The 17,420-nt window shown below is 42.3% G+C and overlaps 1 protein-coding gene across 1 annotated transcript in view; it reads left to right on the forward strand.

Moving 5' to 3' along the window:
* Nucleotides 1–3,149: 3,149 nt before the first annotated feature.
* Nucleotides 3,150–17,420, forward strand: part of st18 (ST18 C2H2C-type zinc finger transcription factor) — a 30,337-nt gene continuing 16,066 nt past the window's right edge. The window contains exons 1-5 of the mRNA XM_061295556.1: nucleotides 3,150–3,282; nucleotides 13,377–13,489; nucleotides 15,356–15,401; nucleotides 15,958–15,994; nucleotides 16,056–16,243. Of these exons, the coding sequence (XP_061151540.1) occupies nucleotides 3,153–3,282; nucleotides 13,377–13,489; nucleotides 15,356–15,401; nucleotides 15,958–15,994; nucleotides 16,056–16,243 (514 nt within the window). The 5' untranslated portion in view covers nucleotides 3,150–3,152. The remainder of the gene's footprint in view (nucleotides 3,283–13,376; nucleotides 13,490–15,355; nucleotides 15,402–15,957; nucleotides 15,995–16,055; nucleotides 16,244–17,420) is intronic.

Raw genomic sequence — 17,420 nt, forward strand, 5'->3', positions numbered from 1 at the left:
TGGCAACAATGAGGCTTGAAGACCACCGAGAAAGATGCGTTTGTGTCACATTAGCGCCAGCATTGACGTCTGAGATTAAGCACAGTTTAATATAGATTTTGTACTCATTGTCACCATTCAACGCAGCCGTGGAAATGCGCTTTGTTCGAGTGTACGGGCTGCCACACGAAATTAGTTTTGCCGTAGACTTTTGCGAAGTCGCTGAAGAAGTGAGCCGACATCCGTTTTGCAAATGACCACTTCTCTGAATATCGAATATAAAAAGCACTTTGAAACATTGATACAATCTTCTTTAAATAGAAAAACATCGCCAGTTGCTGTCGCCGGAACGGATTAATGCCATTTGCATTCATTTCAACAGGGAAAGATGATTTGAGATATGAAAGCGCTCTGCCGTTTTATCTGCTGTTGTTGCAAGTTTATTTCCATACATTCTTCAGCATTGAAGGCTCATTGGAATATAGATTTTGGACACGTCTGCGCAATTCAATGGCCCTAAGTACTCTTTGTTTGGGCTGCCACATGACATTAGCCGCATTGTTTTGTGGAAATTGCCGGGTGCGATGTGCTGTGCCGCCGAGCGAGCGAGCGAGCGAGCGAAGTTCCAGCGCTGACACGGTGACCCGGCAGTGCATTAGAAGAAGTGAGGCTGACATGTTTGTGTAGGTTTTGTTTTGCGCCAGGAAGGTACGGTGCTCCAAAACAACGGGGTGTTGCGACACTTCACTCGGCTTGCATCATTTGCAGCAGAATGCAAAAAGCTTTTAGACACACATGTGACCCATTGTAATACCTTTCTAAATGCAATCAAACACTTTCTACAAATACGAGGCAGCACTTTCAAAAACGCGAACCCTTGTTTGACATGTAATTTTGTCCAACCCACTCCTCCATCAGCCGACTTTTTTTTAAACAGCTCAACAAAACAGTAGTTTAGGTTTTGCAAAGAGATTTTATTTTCTGATCGTGCTGATAGAAATCGACAACTCTGATTGAAGCGACTAAATTAATTCATTTGGCTTTAATTCTGTATGATAAATCTGATATAGTTTATTGCGATATTGATTAATTTATTGTGTTTGTTACGATGCATGAGAACATTGGGGGGGAAAAACAAAATCACATATTAAATCACAATTCTTTTATTTTTCAAAACAGTTCAGCCCAACCCCAAACATGAGAACAGATGTTTGGAGCAAAAAGGAGAATATTACATTTTGCGTTAACACAAGTAGATATAATCCCAATTTGTTGTCATTGTCGTTTGATAAGACGCTTTGGATAGATGTCGCTTTTCCTCCGACGCCGGTTCCTCTTTCTTCTTTTTCCTCTTTTTGCCCTTTTGTGCATCTCCCCTGGCTGAGTGGCTCCGGAGGACAGTTGGGCATTAGACTTTCAAATGAGCCATTAACCAAGATGCCGATCAACCGCCAGGCCTTTAAGTAACAATCGTATTGCCGCGTGGAGAAAACAAGTGGAAATATATTATGACTCCATATTGTCTTCTCACGTTGGTTCCCTTGAGATTCAAGCATGCAATGAGCGTGGGGGGGTGCTAAGCATGTTTGGGTGGCCTCTTCCATCAGCTGGGTGAAAGGAAAAGAGGGGTGGGGGGCGCTTTTTTTTTTTTTTCCAGGCACAGTCACCCTCCCCCACTGCCCTCAGGCTCCACCCAGAAGTGTGGTTGCCTTTTGTCATTGTAATCTGGCCGTGTTTGCTAAACGCTGCCACTGTTTACTCTCCGCCACGGGGGCTTGTATGAACAGGAGTCAGCAGGACGACAGGGGTGACATCACTTTAGCTGGGTGTGCAGGATGTGAGGTGGGAGGGGTGATTTCTCAGGACTCTCTTTTATTAATCGTAAGGAAAGGCGAGCATGGCCTGCAGGGAGGAATTACACCCAGTCACTTGAATATCGGGGGGCTAGGCGGCAGTCAATGGTAATCACCCCGAATCATTTCCAGGTTGCCTTTTCTGATAGGCCGGCCTTTTACATTTAAATGACGTGGAAGAAATGAAACAGACTGACAGGTAGAGACATTTAAAAAGAAGGAGAACAGGAGGTGGGGAGTGGGGGGGGGGGGTGAAATCAAATTAACGGACAAGGATTTCATATCGTCTATTTTTGTTGTTGCCGTAGCGATAAAGTCGCAGACATTGAAACTGGTCCGTTGAGCCATTGTTATCATCCCTGGCCATCTGCTGCTGAGGAGTGACATTCCCTCTCATTTGCATGATGAGTGATGTATGAGGAGGTTGGGAGGGCATATGCCTTGGTCTTATGACAAAGCCGGGGAAAGTTTTTTTTCCCTCTCGTTAAATATCACGGCAAATGAGCCCAGGCAAACAAACTAGCAAAAACAAATTTTAAATGCTAGCTTGTCGCGTGGTGTGTTGGGTTTTGTTTTGGAGAGCTACATGGTAAATAAAATAAAAAGGCTTCTCTGAGCAGCTCCAGTTGTGGCTGTTGTGATTGGTGATTGATCTGTGAAATAAATGACTGGCTGTAATGTGCTCACGAACCTCTAGGGGTACACGTTTATTGCTTAAAAAGATGCAATTGAGGAATAAATATTGCAATTAGATTATTTTCAAAATTGTTCTGCTCTAGTCTTGAGTGATAGCTTTTTTTTTTTTGCACAAATGTGATATTCAGGTGCACTTTTGCGTGAGCGAGTTGGAAAAAGTTTTTTTTCGCCTTTAAATGTAGATAAATTAGTAAAATAAATATTACATAAATTTTTCACAAATCGTGATTAAATTAAATATTCCTTTGTTCCCATATATGAGAAATACAAACAGATATAAATTAGTCAAATTAAATTAGTAAATTAGTAAAAAAAAGTCTTAAGTGAAACCTTTTTTCCGTACAAATCGGCTGCTGGAGAGCGCTCGTGCATCTGCCTTCTTGTGCGCCTGTGTGTGTGTTTTGTGTGTGAATGTGTGTGGCTGTGGGAGTCGAACGAGGAGGAGGAGGATGGAGGGGGGGTGCTCCGAGGCGGGGGGAAAGCTGGGTCGGAGGAAGGGGGGGGGGGGGGGGACGGCTGTTGATGTGCAAATGTGCATCATGTTGAAGGGCTGTGAATGGGGAGGTGTGACGTAAAAAGAGACCCGAGCGCAGGTGCTTATCTCGAGGCTGTCAAAGGCGCAGTATGTCATATTCCCGGGGACTACCTTTCAAAGCCACAGCACCAGCGCCAGCCGCCACCACCAACACCATCCACACCACCGGCACCAGCATCACTGCGAGGAAATCAAACTTTTGGGGATCGCAGCGTTTAGGTTGGTTTCAAAATTCTTCTCGCCTCCCTTACCTTGTAGTTTTGCCGAGAACGTTGGGCGTCGCAACGCTGAAGCCTTTTCAGATTGCCAAACTTGTTGAGATTGTGTGTGCGATTGTGTGCCATGATGTTGGAGTTTTTTTTTTTTTGCTGGAAAGACAGCGCAGGTTTTAGACAGTTTGAGGGGAGATTAAACAGCTCAAAGTGTTTTGTGACCCATATTTTTTTGGGGGGGGTAGTCCGGATAGCATGAGATGGTGTAGATTAAAATTTGCCGATTTGTTACTGAGTAAGCTTGTCTTAGAGGAACACATGTCGGTATTGTGCGCACAGACAAAAGCATTGTCGCGGCTCGCCTGTGGCTTTGACAGTGACAGCTGTACATACAAGACCACTGAGCCCCGCTGCCGCACTTCAACATTGACTCTGTATTCTATTTCAACTACGCCATTTTCTCCCTTTTTTTTTTTTTTTTTGGATCGCATCATCCCCGTCCAAGACTTCCAAACTTGTGTTTTCATGTTGTCTCCACAATTCATCAGGATCATAGCCTTCTAGTCGGGACTTGTGGTGAAGGTTTGCCAAAAGTAACACTATGGCGTCGCACGTGGGCGTACTTCGAAAGCCAGCAAAGCACTTGAGAGTCTCTGGAGCAACTATTGGTTTAGCAGGACGGATCCCGTTTGAAAAAAGTTCATCATTTACCAGATAAGAGACGTGAGGCGCATTCAGGACGCCAGATATCCGCATGGGTGATTACAAAATGTGATGCCAGCTATTTATTTTGAAAGGAAACAGTACTTTACGATATTTGAATCAGGGATAAATTCATTCTAAAGTATTCTTTTCAATTTTATAAAGTAATAATGTTTTAATGTGTAGCTTGATTTCTGTGACACAGAACTCTATAAATCCCAATTGGATTTTCATTTATGATTGACTGCATAGAGATGTATTACTTTTGTGTTGCGGAATACAAATACAAAAAAAAAAGTACATCGGGCGAGTCGACATGGTGTTCCTCAATGTTGACGTGTACTGGAGATTCCGAGAAAAGTTCCTAGTCTTTTATGAAAATGTGTTGTTTACGTGTGTGTGTGTAGTAGTAGTCGTAGTAATAAAAGAGTGATTATTCCTCCCTGGACCCCTTCCCATCCCCCCGCCTGCTCTTTAAAGTGCAGGCGGGTCGGTTGCTAACCAACGCATCCATGTGACCTGCGCTCGCCTGCAGGAGCTGTCCATGGTACCCTGCTGCCATCCAGTCAAAATAACAAGGCCGCGAATAAACCCAATCCGACACTTTTACGGCCTCCTAAAAATATCGCCGTGAAGATTTCCCCCTTTTATTGGACTCTATGCAAACCTAATGAAATGATCAAAGGACATTGTGTTTTGTTACCTGTCCCAACAAAGCGTTGTCAAGCAGCCATCGCCACCACTCCAACTTCACTCAGTTAATCCAGGAAAATGAATTATGTGGATTTAATTCAACGAGGTCTCAGAAATGATCCATCTGCTGTTGAGCAGCTGGCCAAAGGATAAATGTAATTAATGACTTAACTTTTGATCAGTATTCCACAGAAAGAGTTGTTTGCATGGTGGCACCCGTGGGGGAGGGGGAGGGGAGAGATGAGCAAACAAAACAAGCCGATAGTGTTATCCTAGTGTATTTCTTTTCTTTAATTAATGTCAGGACCAGGTTTTTAGGCCTGTGCTATTTTCTGTGATATCGTGTTCACTGCTGTATATTACTGATGTATCTGGAATTTCATTGTCGAGACAGTGGGCAGCAGTGCAATCATCTGTTGTTAATTAATTAAAATAAATTTGAAGGTAACATCTCATTCATATATATATATATATATATATATATATATGATTATGCAAAATTACTTGCAAGAAAATTTACTTTTCGAGTGACATGGCGTATACAAAATAACGAGAAAAAAAAATGATCCTCCCACACTATACCATGATGCAAAATGACATGCAAGGAAATGAGCTTTTTGAGTGACATGGAAAAACAAAAAAAAATGAAATCCATATTTGCCATTGCTGCACGGCCTTACTTTTTTCCGGGCCTAAATATACATCCCAATGTACCTTGACGGTGGCGTACCTCATTGGCTGCGCTCCGGCTCACTTGGCCTAACTATAAAGCATCTGCTTATACCCTTGTGGGCTGGGAAGAATTAGGATTTATGAATTTATTTCCTCTGTTGTATTGTTTAAACAGCTTTGGTTTAGTTTTGATCCCTTCCTCTCGCCTTTGAGGCCGTTCCACGGTGTCAGCTGTTGACTGATAGTAAGAGAACTGCCTCACAGTGTGAATGAAAGAAAACTAGCGGTTGGTAAACACTGATAAGGGATAAATAGAAAGCGGTCAGGCAGAGATAGTTCTGTGGGAGCCCAGATTGTGTGCGGTCTGTTAAAATGAGATTCGGAGCCTGTCCTTTTTTATTCCCCCCCTCCCCCTCTCGCCCCTTTCCCCGGTGCACCGTTTGTCTGGAAAATCTCCAGTGACCAGGCTCGCCAATCCCAGGCTGCGCCATTCTCTTCGTCTATTTGTTTTCGCTCCCAACAAGGGTCAAGTTGGCCAATAGACACGTCTCCGATGTTTATGGACAGCTGTCATGACTTCAAGTGCTTACACTCGTTACATTTTTTTTTTTCTTTAAATGTAAGCGTTTTCAGGCAGAACGATCCGAGATGACTTATAAAGTCATGTGACCACCGGGCATGAGTAGGCTATATGGACTAAATACCATATTATGTCATACATTGTGCTATATTTTTTTTCCATGTCTTGTATGACTTATTTCCTCATAACCAAGTGGGTTTAAAGAAGCAAAATGGGGGGTTTTTTTTATATTAAGTCCAATTCATACCTCGCTTTTGTTAAATGTGACCACTGCAACTGACCATAAAATGTTACCGTTAAAAGTTAGTTCAGTATTATATAATAATATTTTGCATATGCTGTTCAATTTTTTTTAAAGGAAACAAAATTCAAGACTTTTTAAAAAAATAAATAAATAAAAATGAACACCTCTCCTTTACCAAACATTGGCCACAAGAAGTCGACTCGACATTTTAGTATATAATTTCAAAAACATTTATTCAAGTCATTTGACCTTATACTGTATGATATTTTTTTTTTACAGAATGCATGTTTGAGGATGCCGCATTTAAAACATTTGGGATCAATCTGAGACTTCGTCCTGACCGCAAACCATAACCGACTCAATGTCATATCACAATAACTTGTGATAACATTTGTCGGACATATCGAATTGCGGCCATCATTTTCTAAACTCAAAAGTGAAGTGAAGCACAAATACAATATTCTCCCTCCCTCCCTCTCTCTCTCTCTCTCTTTTTTTTTTTTTTTTAATGATTACCAAAAGTTCTGAGCTGAGTCTCTGCCCATCCAATCTCTTATCATTCGCAAGTGCTTTGTTAATGACACACCCCAAAGTAATTGTTCTTTTCAGGAACAGTCTGTTGTCATTTTGGGCTGAAATTGTGGCTGTGTGATCAAAAGGACCTTTCCTTGAGGAGCACCATGTGGTGTATTTACACAGAACATAATTCAGCCCATTGTAGCACAGCGACTAATGAGATTGGTTGTTAAGTGAATGACACAAAGGCTAAAAAAAAAAGAAAAAAAAAAGCTTGGCGTTTCGGGTGACACGCTCGCCGACACACACGCAGGCGAGATGCACACGCTCGCCTAGCAGTGTGGTGGACCAGTCCACCTCGTTGCTCTCTCCTCGTGCTATGTCTCCTCAACCGATGCAAAAAAAGACGGGTAAGTTGAGCTTGGGGATGTTCGGGCTCCCGGGCACTGAAGTCGATTGGTGGGAGGGTCCGTTTGAGAGATGCTCAGAATAGAAACGTTGCTTTCACTTGAAGGGGATTTGATGGAAGTGTTTAGTGGAAGTGTGCTTTGCTTATTTCTAGCAAATTTGTTTGTCAATTGAATTGCTGCATGCTGCTGCTGGTTGTTGTTGTCTTGAATTTGAGTTGAACTTTTGAGTTTAGTAGCGGATCACGCTGCAAGTAGAGTTTATGTCAAGCAGGATTGTAATCATTTTGGTCTTTATAGGTGTTTGGATATGTTTTTTTGTTTTTTAAATCAGTTTTCTTATATTTGTCCCCTTAGAAGCTCATTTTTATTTGATTTGGTTACCAAATATACCATTTTTATATTACTTTTAGTTGATTTATTATCAAAAGAGCCTTGATGCTAAGTGTACAGGACTGGTATCGATACCGATGCGTTTTAGTAAGGAAGATGGTGATGTCATCAAATCTGTCTTTCATGACCTTTTTTTCCTCTTTGGATTATTCATTCGTTTAAACCAAAATAGATTTTGGCCAAATTTTAACTGGATTAAATAGAAAATAGATCATTATATTTTTTTTCCATATATACTAAACATTATTGTAATAGTTGGGTTATTTTTCCCCATAACCATAGTGTGTAAAGTTTTCCCTCGGAAACAATCTAAAATTTCACATCTTTTCTGGATTCTCCAATTAAACCAATTAAAAATCACCTCCTTCATTGGATTTATGGATTTTTGTAATTGATAGGACTACAAATCACAAAACGGCGATCAGTCCAGTCCCACCTCTCAAAGTCACAGATTCAACGAAAACGGATTCAAGACCTGGCCTATATCCGACAAATCAAAAGTATCCATCTCATAGTATCGGCACTCGAATCGATCCAGCGGCCACTGCCATGTAGTTGCTTTTTGGCGCCAGCGACGGCTGCATTAGCTTATCACCACCGGGAAGTGGGTTCAAGTCCATTGTGTATCGTAAAGCCTGGACTTAAGTCAAATTTACATTTTGTTCAAGATTACTCCTTTTATTGATGCCCATAATCATATTCATGGACCATCTGCTGATTTTGGCAAGCACGGATCAAACTCGCCCAAAAAGCGTCCCCGCTAACCTTTTAAGTAGAAAATAGTCTGGCTTAACCGTGCAGGCCCACAAGTGTGTACGTGAGAGAGATGGTTCGGATATTGGCTGCTCTTGCCATATTTGTTTTTATCGTGATCTTCTTATCAAGATCTCCTATGCTCTGTGTTTCTTGGCGACCGACAGGGAAAAAATGTCGGAGGAAAGAATCAGTTCGTAGCCGTCGCCGAGGTGACGTTGCCATGTCATCGAGACTCCAAAACTGACAAGTGCCATGAGTGAAGTCGAACTTTTTTTTTTTTTTTGTCCTTTCTTTTGTTTTCCAACATTTGAGCTACATCTCGACATGCATGCCACACACAAAATAGCAAATTCACCATTGGGCATCCTTTGCCGCGTGAAATACTTATGTTCGACTCATTCCAAACAAAGCTTACGCAGATTGCAAATTCATATGCCAGAGGTAAATCCGAGTTAACACGGATTTACACTGGCATGAGTTAAAGGACTAGAGTTTGTAATCCAGGTGGCCAAGGGATTTTAGCGTAGTGGCAAAATTCACTTCAACCCCCCCCTAAATGTTCTGAGCCACTCGGCTCAATGAGCAGACGGATCGTTCCCAATTGATGACAGAACAACAATGTCACTGGTGGACACTGTCTGCGACATTCATTGCACTTGGATGGATGCATGCATGCCAATGTGCTTGGAACTTATATATTTACTACGTTGAATAGAAAAAAAAAGACCCTGTCGTCAAGGCCTTGGTTCGGAGAACACTCTCATACTTGCTTTGGAAATACGTAGAAATAATGTGTTTCTTGTTTTTCCTGCAATTTTAGGACCAACGTGTTGTATGTCAAGTGTCGGACCAAAAAAAAAAAAAAACAAAGACATAAACCGGTGGGTTGTATTAAACTTTGAAGCGCTATATAACTTTTAACTGCGTCATAGTCAAATCCTAAAGTGTGTGTGTGTTTTCCGTTTTTGCTCTAACAAGGGGTCCACCTAATTTTTATGTACTTTTGCCGACATAAATCAAAAGGCCTAAAGTGCTATTTGAGGATTAAGTGCGTTTGTAAAGTGGGTCAATGGTTCCAATCTTAATCGAGTAAAAGGTCAGTGGGCGGGGTTGTGATTGGGGGTATTGTCAGTTTTCAGGGCGTAAACATACATCAACCGTAGCGCTGTGAGAGAGCAAAAAAGAGGGTGAGAGAGGGAGAGTTTAATGACAGGAACAGCTGACTCATTTAGAGAGCGCAGTGAAAGGTAATTAACCCTGGGAAAACTACAGCTGCCATGCGAGCTGTTCACTTCAGTGCAATCTGATTAGAAATCACTGACTCCTCTCGCAGGCAGCGTGTCCAACGTCAACTTTTCTTCTTTTTGCACAGGAGACCTGCCTTTTGTGTGGGGGGAAGGATTAAGCGGAACAGCTCCCAATTGGGGACCACCTGGTGGCATTCATGCTTAAAAAAAAAAAAAAATGAAGCTTTCTTGGGCAGGATTACTCAGCTCATTGTTACACCGGAGGCCTGGAACTTCTTTTTCCCCGAGCACCTGTCCCCAAATTAGGCGAAGCATGTTCACAACACCATTCAAAGATTGCAGCTAGCCTGAGAGTGCCTTGGCAGAAGGTGCCACTATCCACTCTGCTATTGATGCACTGAGAAGAAACTAATTTTATTAATTGGATTGAAATGAGCAAATAAAATAGCAGATCTTCATATGATAGGAGAACTAAAAGCAGCGTAAATGTGGTCAACACATTGTCTCTCTGATGTCAGAAGAAAGGTTCTGGACTCGGCGCCGCCCGTGTGGTCCGGCTCCAGATGAACTCAATTTAGAGGGACTGACTTTGGAACGCCATGACAAGATTGCCCAAAATCACCACGGCAAAGGTGTCACCATCTGACTCTTTCATTGGGCCGCTTGCTAACTGGTTTCCCCTGTAGTTATGCCATCGTAACAATTCATTGAAGTCAGCCGGCCTCCTGATTGTCTGCTAAGAATTCTGGGAGCGCCGGCCTCTTATTGAAGTTGGTCTGCCTCGGAGTGGGGATAAGATAGCAAAAAAAAAATGATATGAAAGTCCTCTTTGGCAGAAAGCACAAACACTTGGGTGAGAGCTAAGAGGCTACTCTGTTGGACCAGTCTGCTGATTTACGCAAATTAGATTGAAACAAAAATGACAGCTAATCCTTCAAGTCGAAGATTCGAAAGATCAATTGGTTGGTTGTGGTCCAAAACAGTTTTTTTTATTTAAAAAAAAAAATGATTGTAAAATATTGTGATATAATATTCAGTTAAGGGTTTCGTAACAAGACGCATCGTTGAGATAGATGTCAATGAGGACAGAGTAGATCTCTCGCTCGAAAAAAAAAAAAACACAACTTGTTTATACCCTGTGAACAAAAGTTGATTTAAATCTCGCTTCATTAGCTCTCCACCGAACCATTTGCATGTCAATGAAAAATGGCGAAAGCAATCACTTGTTCATTCAATCCAATTTGGCCGCCGGTTAGAAAAAAAAAAAGAAAGTGCGTGAGATCACTTTGCAGCCCGTTGACCTTTTTTGCTTCCGTCACGCAAACTTTAGATTTGGCTTTCATATATCATCATATCGTGCGGAAAGTGCTAAATATAGAAAGCCGTGTTGTTTTAGAGTTACGGAACAAAACATAGCCCATCAATGCGTCAATGTAATTACTACCGATGCAACGGCTTGAGAATTGTAACGAATCGCATTAAATGTCATCATTTTAGATTAGAAAACGATTTCCTTTAATGTCTAATTGATATCAAAGACCATCTGTCTTTGAAATCGTATACGGCGCTTAACCAATATATGCGACCATCTGTCATTACTTGAGAACCGGCGCTTCAATGTAGACTCTTTCGATTTTAGTGTCTTCTTGAACGACTGAATTCACCTTTTTGTAAAATATATTTGCTGGGAAAAAAAAAAGTACAACTATAATTTGACATCATGTGTCATGCTTTACTATTTTCTTTAGCGTGTAGATTAATACATGGCTAACAATAATAATGAGTCGCACCACAGCATCATTGATCCAGATATTTATTTAGACACATCCAGTTGAATAAAAGGAGGCCAAATTATAATTCAATTTGAGCTGATTATCAGTTTGCGTGTACCCGATTTATGTACCCGATTGTTGCGATTGTCAGCACTGTTTTCCGTGCAGGTCAGTTAGGACAATCACCGTCAGCACTGGGCAAACACTAAGCAAAATATTTCTTTGATTTTGTCGAGAGTGTAAAGAAAAAAAGCTGGAATCGTCCAAAAAGACGATAATGCGACATATCCAAATTGAAACTCCTGCGACGTTGGGGCCAAATGAGATCAAGGCCACCCGTGTCGGCAAATATTCATTACAAGGAAATATGAAAGTAAAAGCAACTATCTCTCGCCCTTTATTACACATAAACAGAAACACTTAGCATGTAAAATTAATGTGAAAATTATTCCCGGGGTAAACTATAAACACACACAAGTTACCCTCTACACATTTGCGCCCTTCTTCTTTTTTCCCCTCCCTCTGCTCCTTCCTCCCCTAGATCAGAGTGTAATTGCCAGTAATCAGGTCTGTTTGCCGCTGATAAAACCACTCTGAATGCGAGGAAGCCTCTTTGTGTGATGACTCAATTATGCCAGAAGTGGCTCATCAAACCTGGCCCATCAGCTGCTTTAATAAATAAGGAGGAAAACTTGCTGCGGGCGCATTATAATTCCATTCATTCCATAATTAAATCCATTCCCCCCGTTTTTTAACCCCTCACGCTCGCTACGTTTCTCCAAGGGGAAACAAAAACAAGTTGGGGGGGGGGGGGGTTTGGTTGAGGGGCCGTATAGCAGACAGTGACCTTGCACAGAGCACCCATCCGCCGCCTGCCTATAATTCACCATGATACCGCTGAAGAGAGGTTAAGAGAAGGAGGCTCCTGAGCACTGTTTCCACACGGCAATTGTATTAAAATCTCATCACGGACAGTCGCCGCGCTGACATTTGGAAATCTTACTCTCGTCTAATCGCATTTGAATGCAAACAACCCATGGCGCTGTCGCTGCTCTCTTTGCCTGAAAGAAAAAAGAAAAAAAAAAACATTTCGGAGTCGCGGCTGTACTCCATCACAATAGCGAGCGCGTTAATTACGCCGCGAGAGCTCGGATACGCGGGCCGCCGAACTCAAGGTCAACGGTGGATATCGGCGCCAGCTGCACACTCCAGTGATAATAATAGTAATAATAATAATGATAATAATAGCAAACAGCGGCATCAAACAGCACAATCGCCGCTCGTCGCTGTTTCACTTTTTCTCCCAGCATCTCCGATGTGGCGATAATGGTGCGAGGTCATGGTTATTCATGGCCGCTGGACTCCCCGCCCACCCCGCCCCACCTCCCCAGGCGCGGCCCGGTCGCCCCTCTGTGCTGGGAATGCTAGCAGATGGGGTTAAGGCAGGGGAGGGGGTGGGCTTGCGCTGGGGGTCCCACAAGGACAGCGAGGAGCCAGATTAACACGGAGAAGATCGGTCGGCGAGACCCCCTCGCCGAGGGAGGGGCCCCCAAAGTGTCCTCGGAGGAGCGTCATTTGTCTCCATACAGGAGGGGGGAGGGAGGGAGGCAGGGAGGGGTGCGCAAATATGATTCAGCAGATGATGAACCAACTCAAATAGTCATGAGTCTTTTTTCATATGCTAATGAAGCCACTGCAAATAATACCCCTCCCTCCCTCCCTCCCTCCTTCCCTGCATCCCTCCCTTTTTACCCCTCTAAATTTTTCCCCTCTGTGCACTATAATTAAGATGTTTTTCCCCCCCCGCCTCCACCCAAAGCTAACATAAATAAATAATTCCATAATAAGATCTGTGAAGTGAGCAGGACCGAATATACGCATTGTGCTCTCCGCATGTTTTCCCTCTTGGATGTTTTGTATTAATTAGAAGCGAGCAATTGGATCCCCTCTCGAGTAATCAATTTGCATCGTGTTCCTGTACACGTGCACGCCATTGACTCCTTCGCCCACCTTACTGTATACAACCAAAGTATAGATTCACATCTAAAATTAAGAATAATGTTATAAAATTGCACGGTTGGACTTGCATGTTTATGATGTTGACATGATTGTCGTGCAGGGAATGAAGCACACGCTGAGCTCCTGAGAGACGAGACCAGGGTCGTCGATAAGGCCGGACAGTGTGAAGCTGGCATCTTTGCAAACTCAGCGTCCGCCAAACAACAATCAAAGGTAAAAGAAGATACAAATGAGAAATGCTTTGTAGATTTTCTCAACGGTTGGTTTTATTGAGACTTTATCGAGTCACGTTGTTGTGTTGTCTTAATTTGACATTTGTTTTTAAACATCTTAAGGTGTATTATTATTTTGTGTATGTCTTCATTTTATAGTTTGTTCCAAAGGTGATTTGGAGGACAAAATTATTTTCATAAAACACACAGAAATGTCAACTTGTCATTTAACATTGTCACCATTATATTTGATATAAAACAAACAAGAAATAATTTGATCAGAATATTCCCAACTCATGGCAAATTTAGTCATCTAATATGGTGGCCATTTTAAACGTGAAAAGAGATGCTACCAAAACAGATTCTTGTAATTCATTCAGAAGAGCCTGTTATATATCTTTTATGTTATCGTTTTTATGGAGCATGTGTGATCGTTTCGATAATTTGATATTTATATAGTGTGCAATACTTTGAAAAAGAGTTTACAGATAAATTTGCAAGATAGTCAGAGGACAAATCCTTTTTTTATTATATAATGACAATTTAAAAATGTATTTCATGGCTGTAAATATGCATTGAAATAAAAAAATAATAATATATATATATATATCAATTTTAGCCTGACCAAAAAATCCCATAATACACACGAGTCATATCCATGAACACTTTTGTAAAAAAAAAAAAAAAAAGAAAAAGTATTTTCTAAAATACACAACAAAGCAAACACTGGCAACATCATCTTTGTCGTCGACGGACGCCTACATTCGAAGCCATTTTCACTTCATGACCAAATTTGTGTGTGCGCATGTGAAGTAAATATGTGTGAGTGCAAAAATTGTTCCAAACTAACGAGGTACATTCTCTTTTTTTTTTTTTTTTTCTTCTTCACAGCAGCTAATGTATAGTGTTTGGGAGTTGTTTGTCTCAATAGGCGGCGGTAATCAAAAGTAATGAAGCTATTACGAGCAGGACCTCCGAGGGCCCGGCGTGGCATTAAGAGTGCACCACATAAAAAGGTTTATTAAAGGAAATTAAGGTCCATCACTGCCACACCTGCTCCCCTATTATAAATGTATGACAGGTCAGTGCCTTCAATCACAACAGCAAACGAGAGAGAGGAGTCATGTTTGCCATTACCAGGGAAAAAAAAGTAACAGCGCATCCTGTGACTCACACTTTTCGCTGGCTGGTGACCACTATACGCCGCCATCAGCCCGCAATAATTATCTTTAATAGCTTTTATTTGGGAGCCACCAGCAACGCGGATGGGTTTTTGACACTATTTTGGTCCAAACGCACACGCACGGCCCAAGTGGAGGCGCTGTCTGCGTTTTGTCATTATTTTGGGTAATCCAATTTTCGCCACCTTTCATCAACTTTTACTTTTTTTTGGGGGGGGGTTGAATTACATTTTAGCTTCAGGCAACATTATTGGGTCAGCTTTCTGACATTCTGGCCCTCATGTGACACTCTACTTCGGTTTTATGATTCTTACCAGGTGCAAATATTGAGTGAAAGTGCATTTGTGGTTGTGTTGTTTGAAAATTTGCACCACGGTGTTAAAGTGGAATGAAGTTGTACGTTTTGGAGACAGGAGTTCAAGTTGGAGCCAAAAAGTCGGCAGCAATGAAATTCACTTATTTTTATTTTGAAAAAAGTGACTTTATTTTCTTAAACACATCAGTCCAAAAACTAAATTACTTTTTACCCAGCGAATGATCATTTTTCTAAAAAATATTATCAATTAAATGTTTATATATATATATATATTTTTTTTTATATATTCACTGTTCATGCGATTGCATCATGACTCTTACTAAGAGCGTCAGTTGGGGTCTGAATCCTTTTTGGACTTTTTCTTTTCCAGATGGATTCTGAAGGCGAGGAGCAGATCGTAAAAACATGCGGCACAGGTGAGCTGCACACACACAGTGCACTCGTCACAATAATTTGGGGCTATAGGTTCAACAGTCCAACTTTACTAAGAGTGGATTGTCTGTGCCATCTTGTTGGCTGCCGCTGCCGCTTGATTACTCAGGCGGGAATAACGTCAGTCAATTGGGAGCGCAACTCGAATTAGTTAAGGAGTGCGCATGTGTTGTATGTGAGACGTGTGATTGAAAACCTCGAAACTGGAAATGTCATGATGCAAGTGCTCAGGGCCATTGTGGAGGCCGACTGTAAGTTGGTGAAACGCGTGAAAGGGAAATTATTTGTATTATTATTATTATTCTCGTTGATGCTTGAAATCGATTGAACAATTTGAGCTGGTGTTTGTCGGCGCTGTCAGAAGAGAGAAGACGCGTGGGACTGAATGAAAAGCTTCTAATGTCCGCATCTTTCTTCCCATGCTGCCCCCAAGACAGCTTTTAAGCTTTTATTTTGAAGTAAGCACGCTGGCATGCCGGCTAGCTTGACTTATGATGATGTGATTGAAATCATTCCGATTCAATTTTTATTTTCCCCCAGATCTGACCAATGAAGATTTCATCGTTGAGACGAACAGGTAATGTTTTGACACCCTGCGCCAGCCTTGACAATCAATATTAACGGCTGGTTGCGTGCAGCCCGTACGGGTCATCGGTTCGTAAGCGGAGCGCCCAGGACGGGGTTCAGGGCGCGCCCGTCAACAAGAGGAAGTCCCTGCTGATGAAGCCGCGCCACTACAGCCCCAGGGAGGCCTGCGCCGACGAGAGCGAGGACAGGGCGCCGCAGCGGGACAAAGAAGCGGCGAGGAGCGCCGACACTCCAGCAGGTAAACAGATGTCCTGTTGTTTTGTCTGTTTTGATGAACAGTCCACGCTGAATTTTAAAATCCCATCTGTTGCATTCATATTTGCCTCCCCTCCCCTGCCCTCCCCTCGCGCCAGCCGAGCCAGCCAACCAGCAGCGGCATCAACAGCAGCCGCCGCGCCGCGCTCATTGTGCACAGCACACTGGCCACATTAGTTGCGTCTCGCCGAATAAATAAAAGTTTTTTGACAGCCGATCGGCCGCCATGCTTCCGACTTGGCGCCGCCCTCTTTGCTCGGGGCCAGCTCTTTTCCCCCACCCCCCCTCGTCTGTCCTTGAATGGGCCGGTCCAAAGCCATTGAATCCATAGAATGAGACGGTGAATGAGCGCCCGCGCCAGTTCACTCGGACTCAAATGAGAATCCCTCCGTCCTTTTTTTTCAATTCAATTTCAGTTCAAGTGGCGGAAAACAAATTAGCCGTCGCAGGACTGGCAGGAAAAACTCTTCACCAGCAACACTTTGTATGTTTTGATTTTGTCTTTCATCAGAATGTTCTTTTTTTTTTTTTTTTTTTCCTAATCTCCGCGTCCTCTTAATGACTTGAATTTTGTCCATTTTGGTGAACACGTGCATACTGGCCCACTATAATCTGCACTGATTTGTTATATTTTTAACGACGTAACCAAGCAACAAACATAATTGTCCCTTTTCAAAAGCTTTTGTTAAGCCCTCCAACACAGTCTAATACATAATTAGGCATAATGTCGACGACTCATTAAAGTACACATGCGCGCTCGTGTGCCGTTTAAATGGACCGCGAGAGGAGTTGACTGGAAATGGATTTGATTTGTTTCCATGCTGGGGTCACATTACATTAGAACAATTGGGGGATGAATCGTGTTTTTGTTGTTACATACTCAGAATTATTATTATTATTTTTTTTTAATCACACCCAACCCAACTGTCTAGTATTGAGCGGTTTGATACCGTTTTTTATTGCCGATTCTTCTGCATTTTCTCAATCGGCACGTTGGAAGGCGTCAAAATCGGGCTGTTGTTTTGGTGGAGTCGCGCTGTGTTTGGCTGCGGCCGAGTGCAGGCCTGCTGCAGAGAGCTGCTAATGGCTATTCTGGAGTGACAACTCTTCACCTGTTCCAACACACAAACCATCGCCAGGATCCCAGTTTTTTTTTTTCT

This window comes from Syngnathus typhle, linkage group LG13 (assembly GCF_033458585.1).
Source record: "Syngnathus typhle isolate RoL2023-S1 ecotype Sweden linkage group LG13, RoL_Styp_1.0, whole genome shotgun sequence".
NCBI classification, from domain to species: domain Eukaryota; kingdom Metazoa; phylum Chordata; class Actinopteri; order Syngnathiformes; family Syngnathidae; genus Syngnathus; species Syngnathus typhle.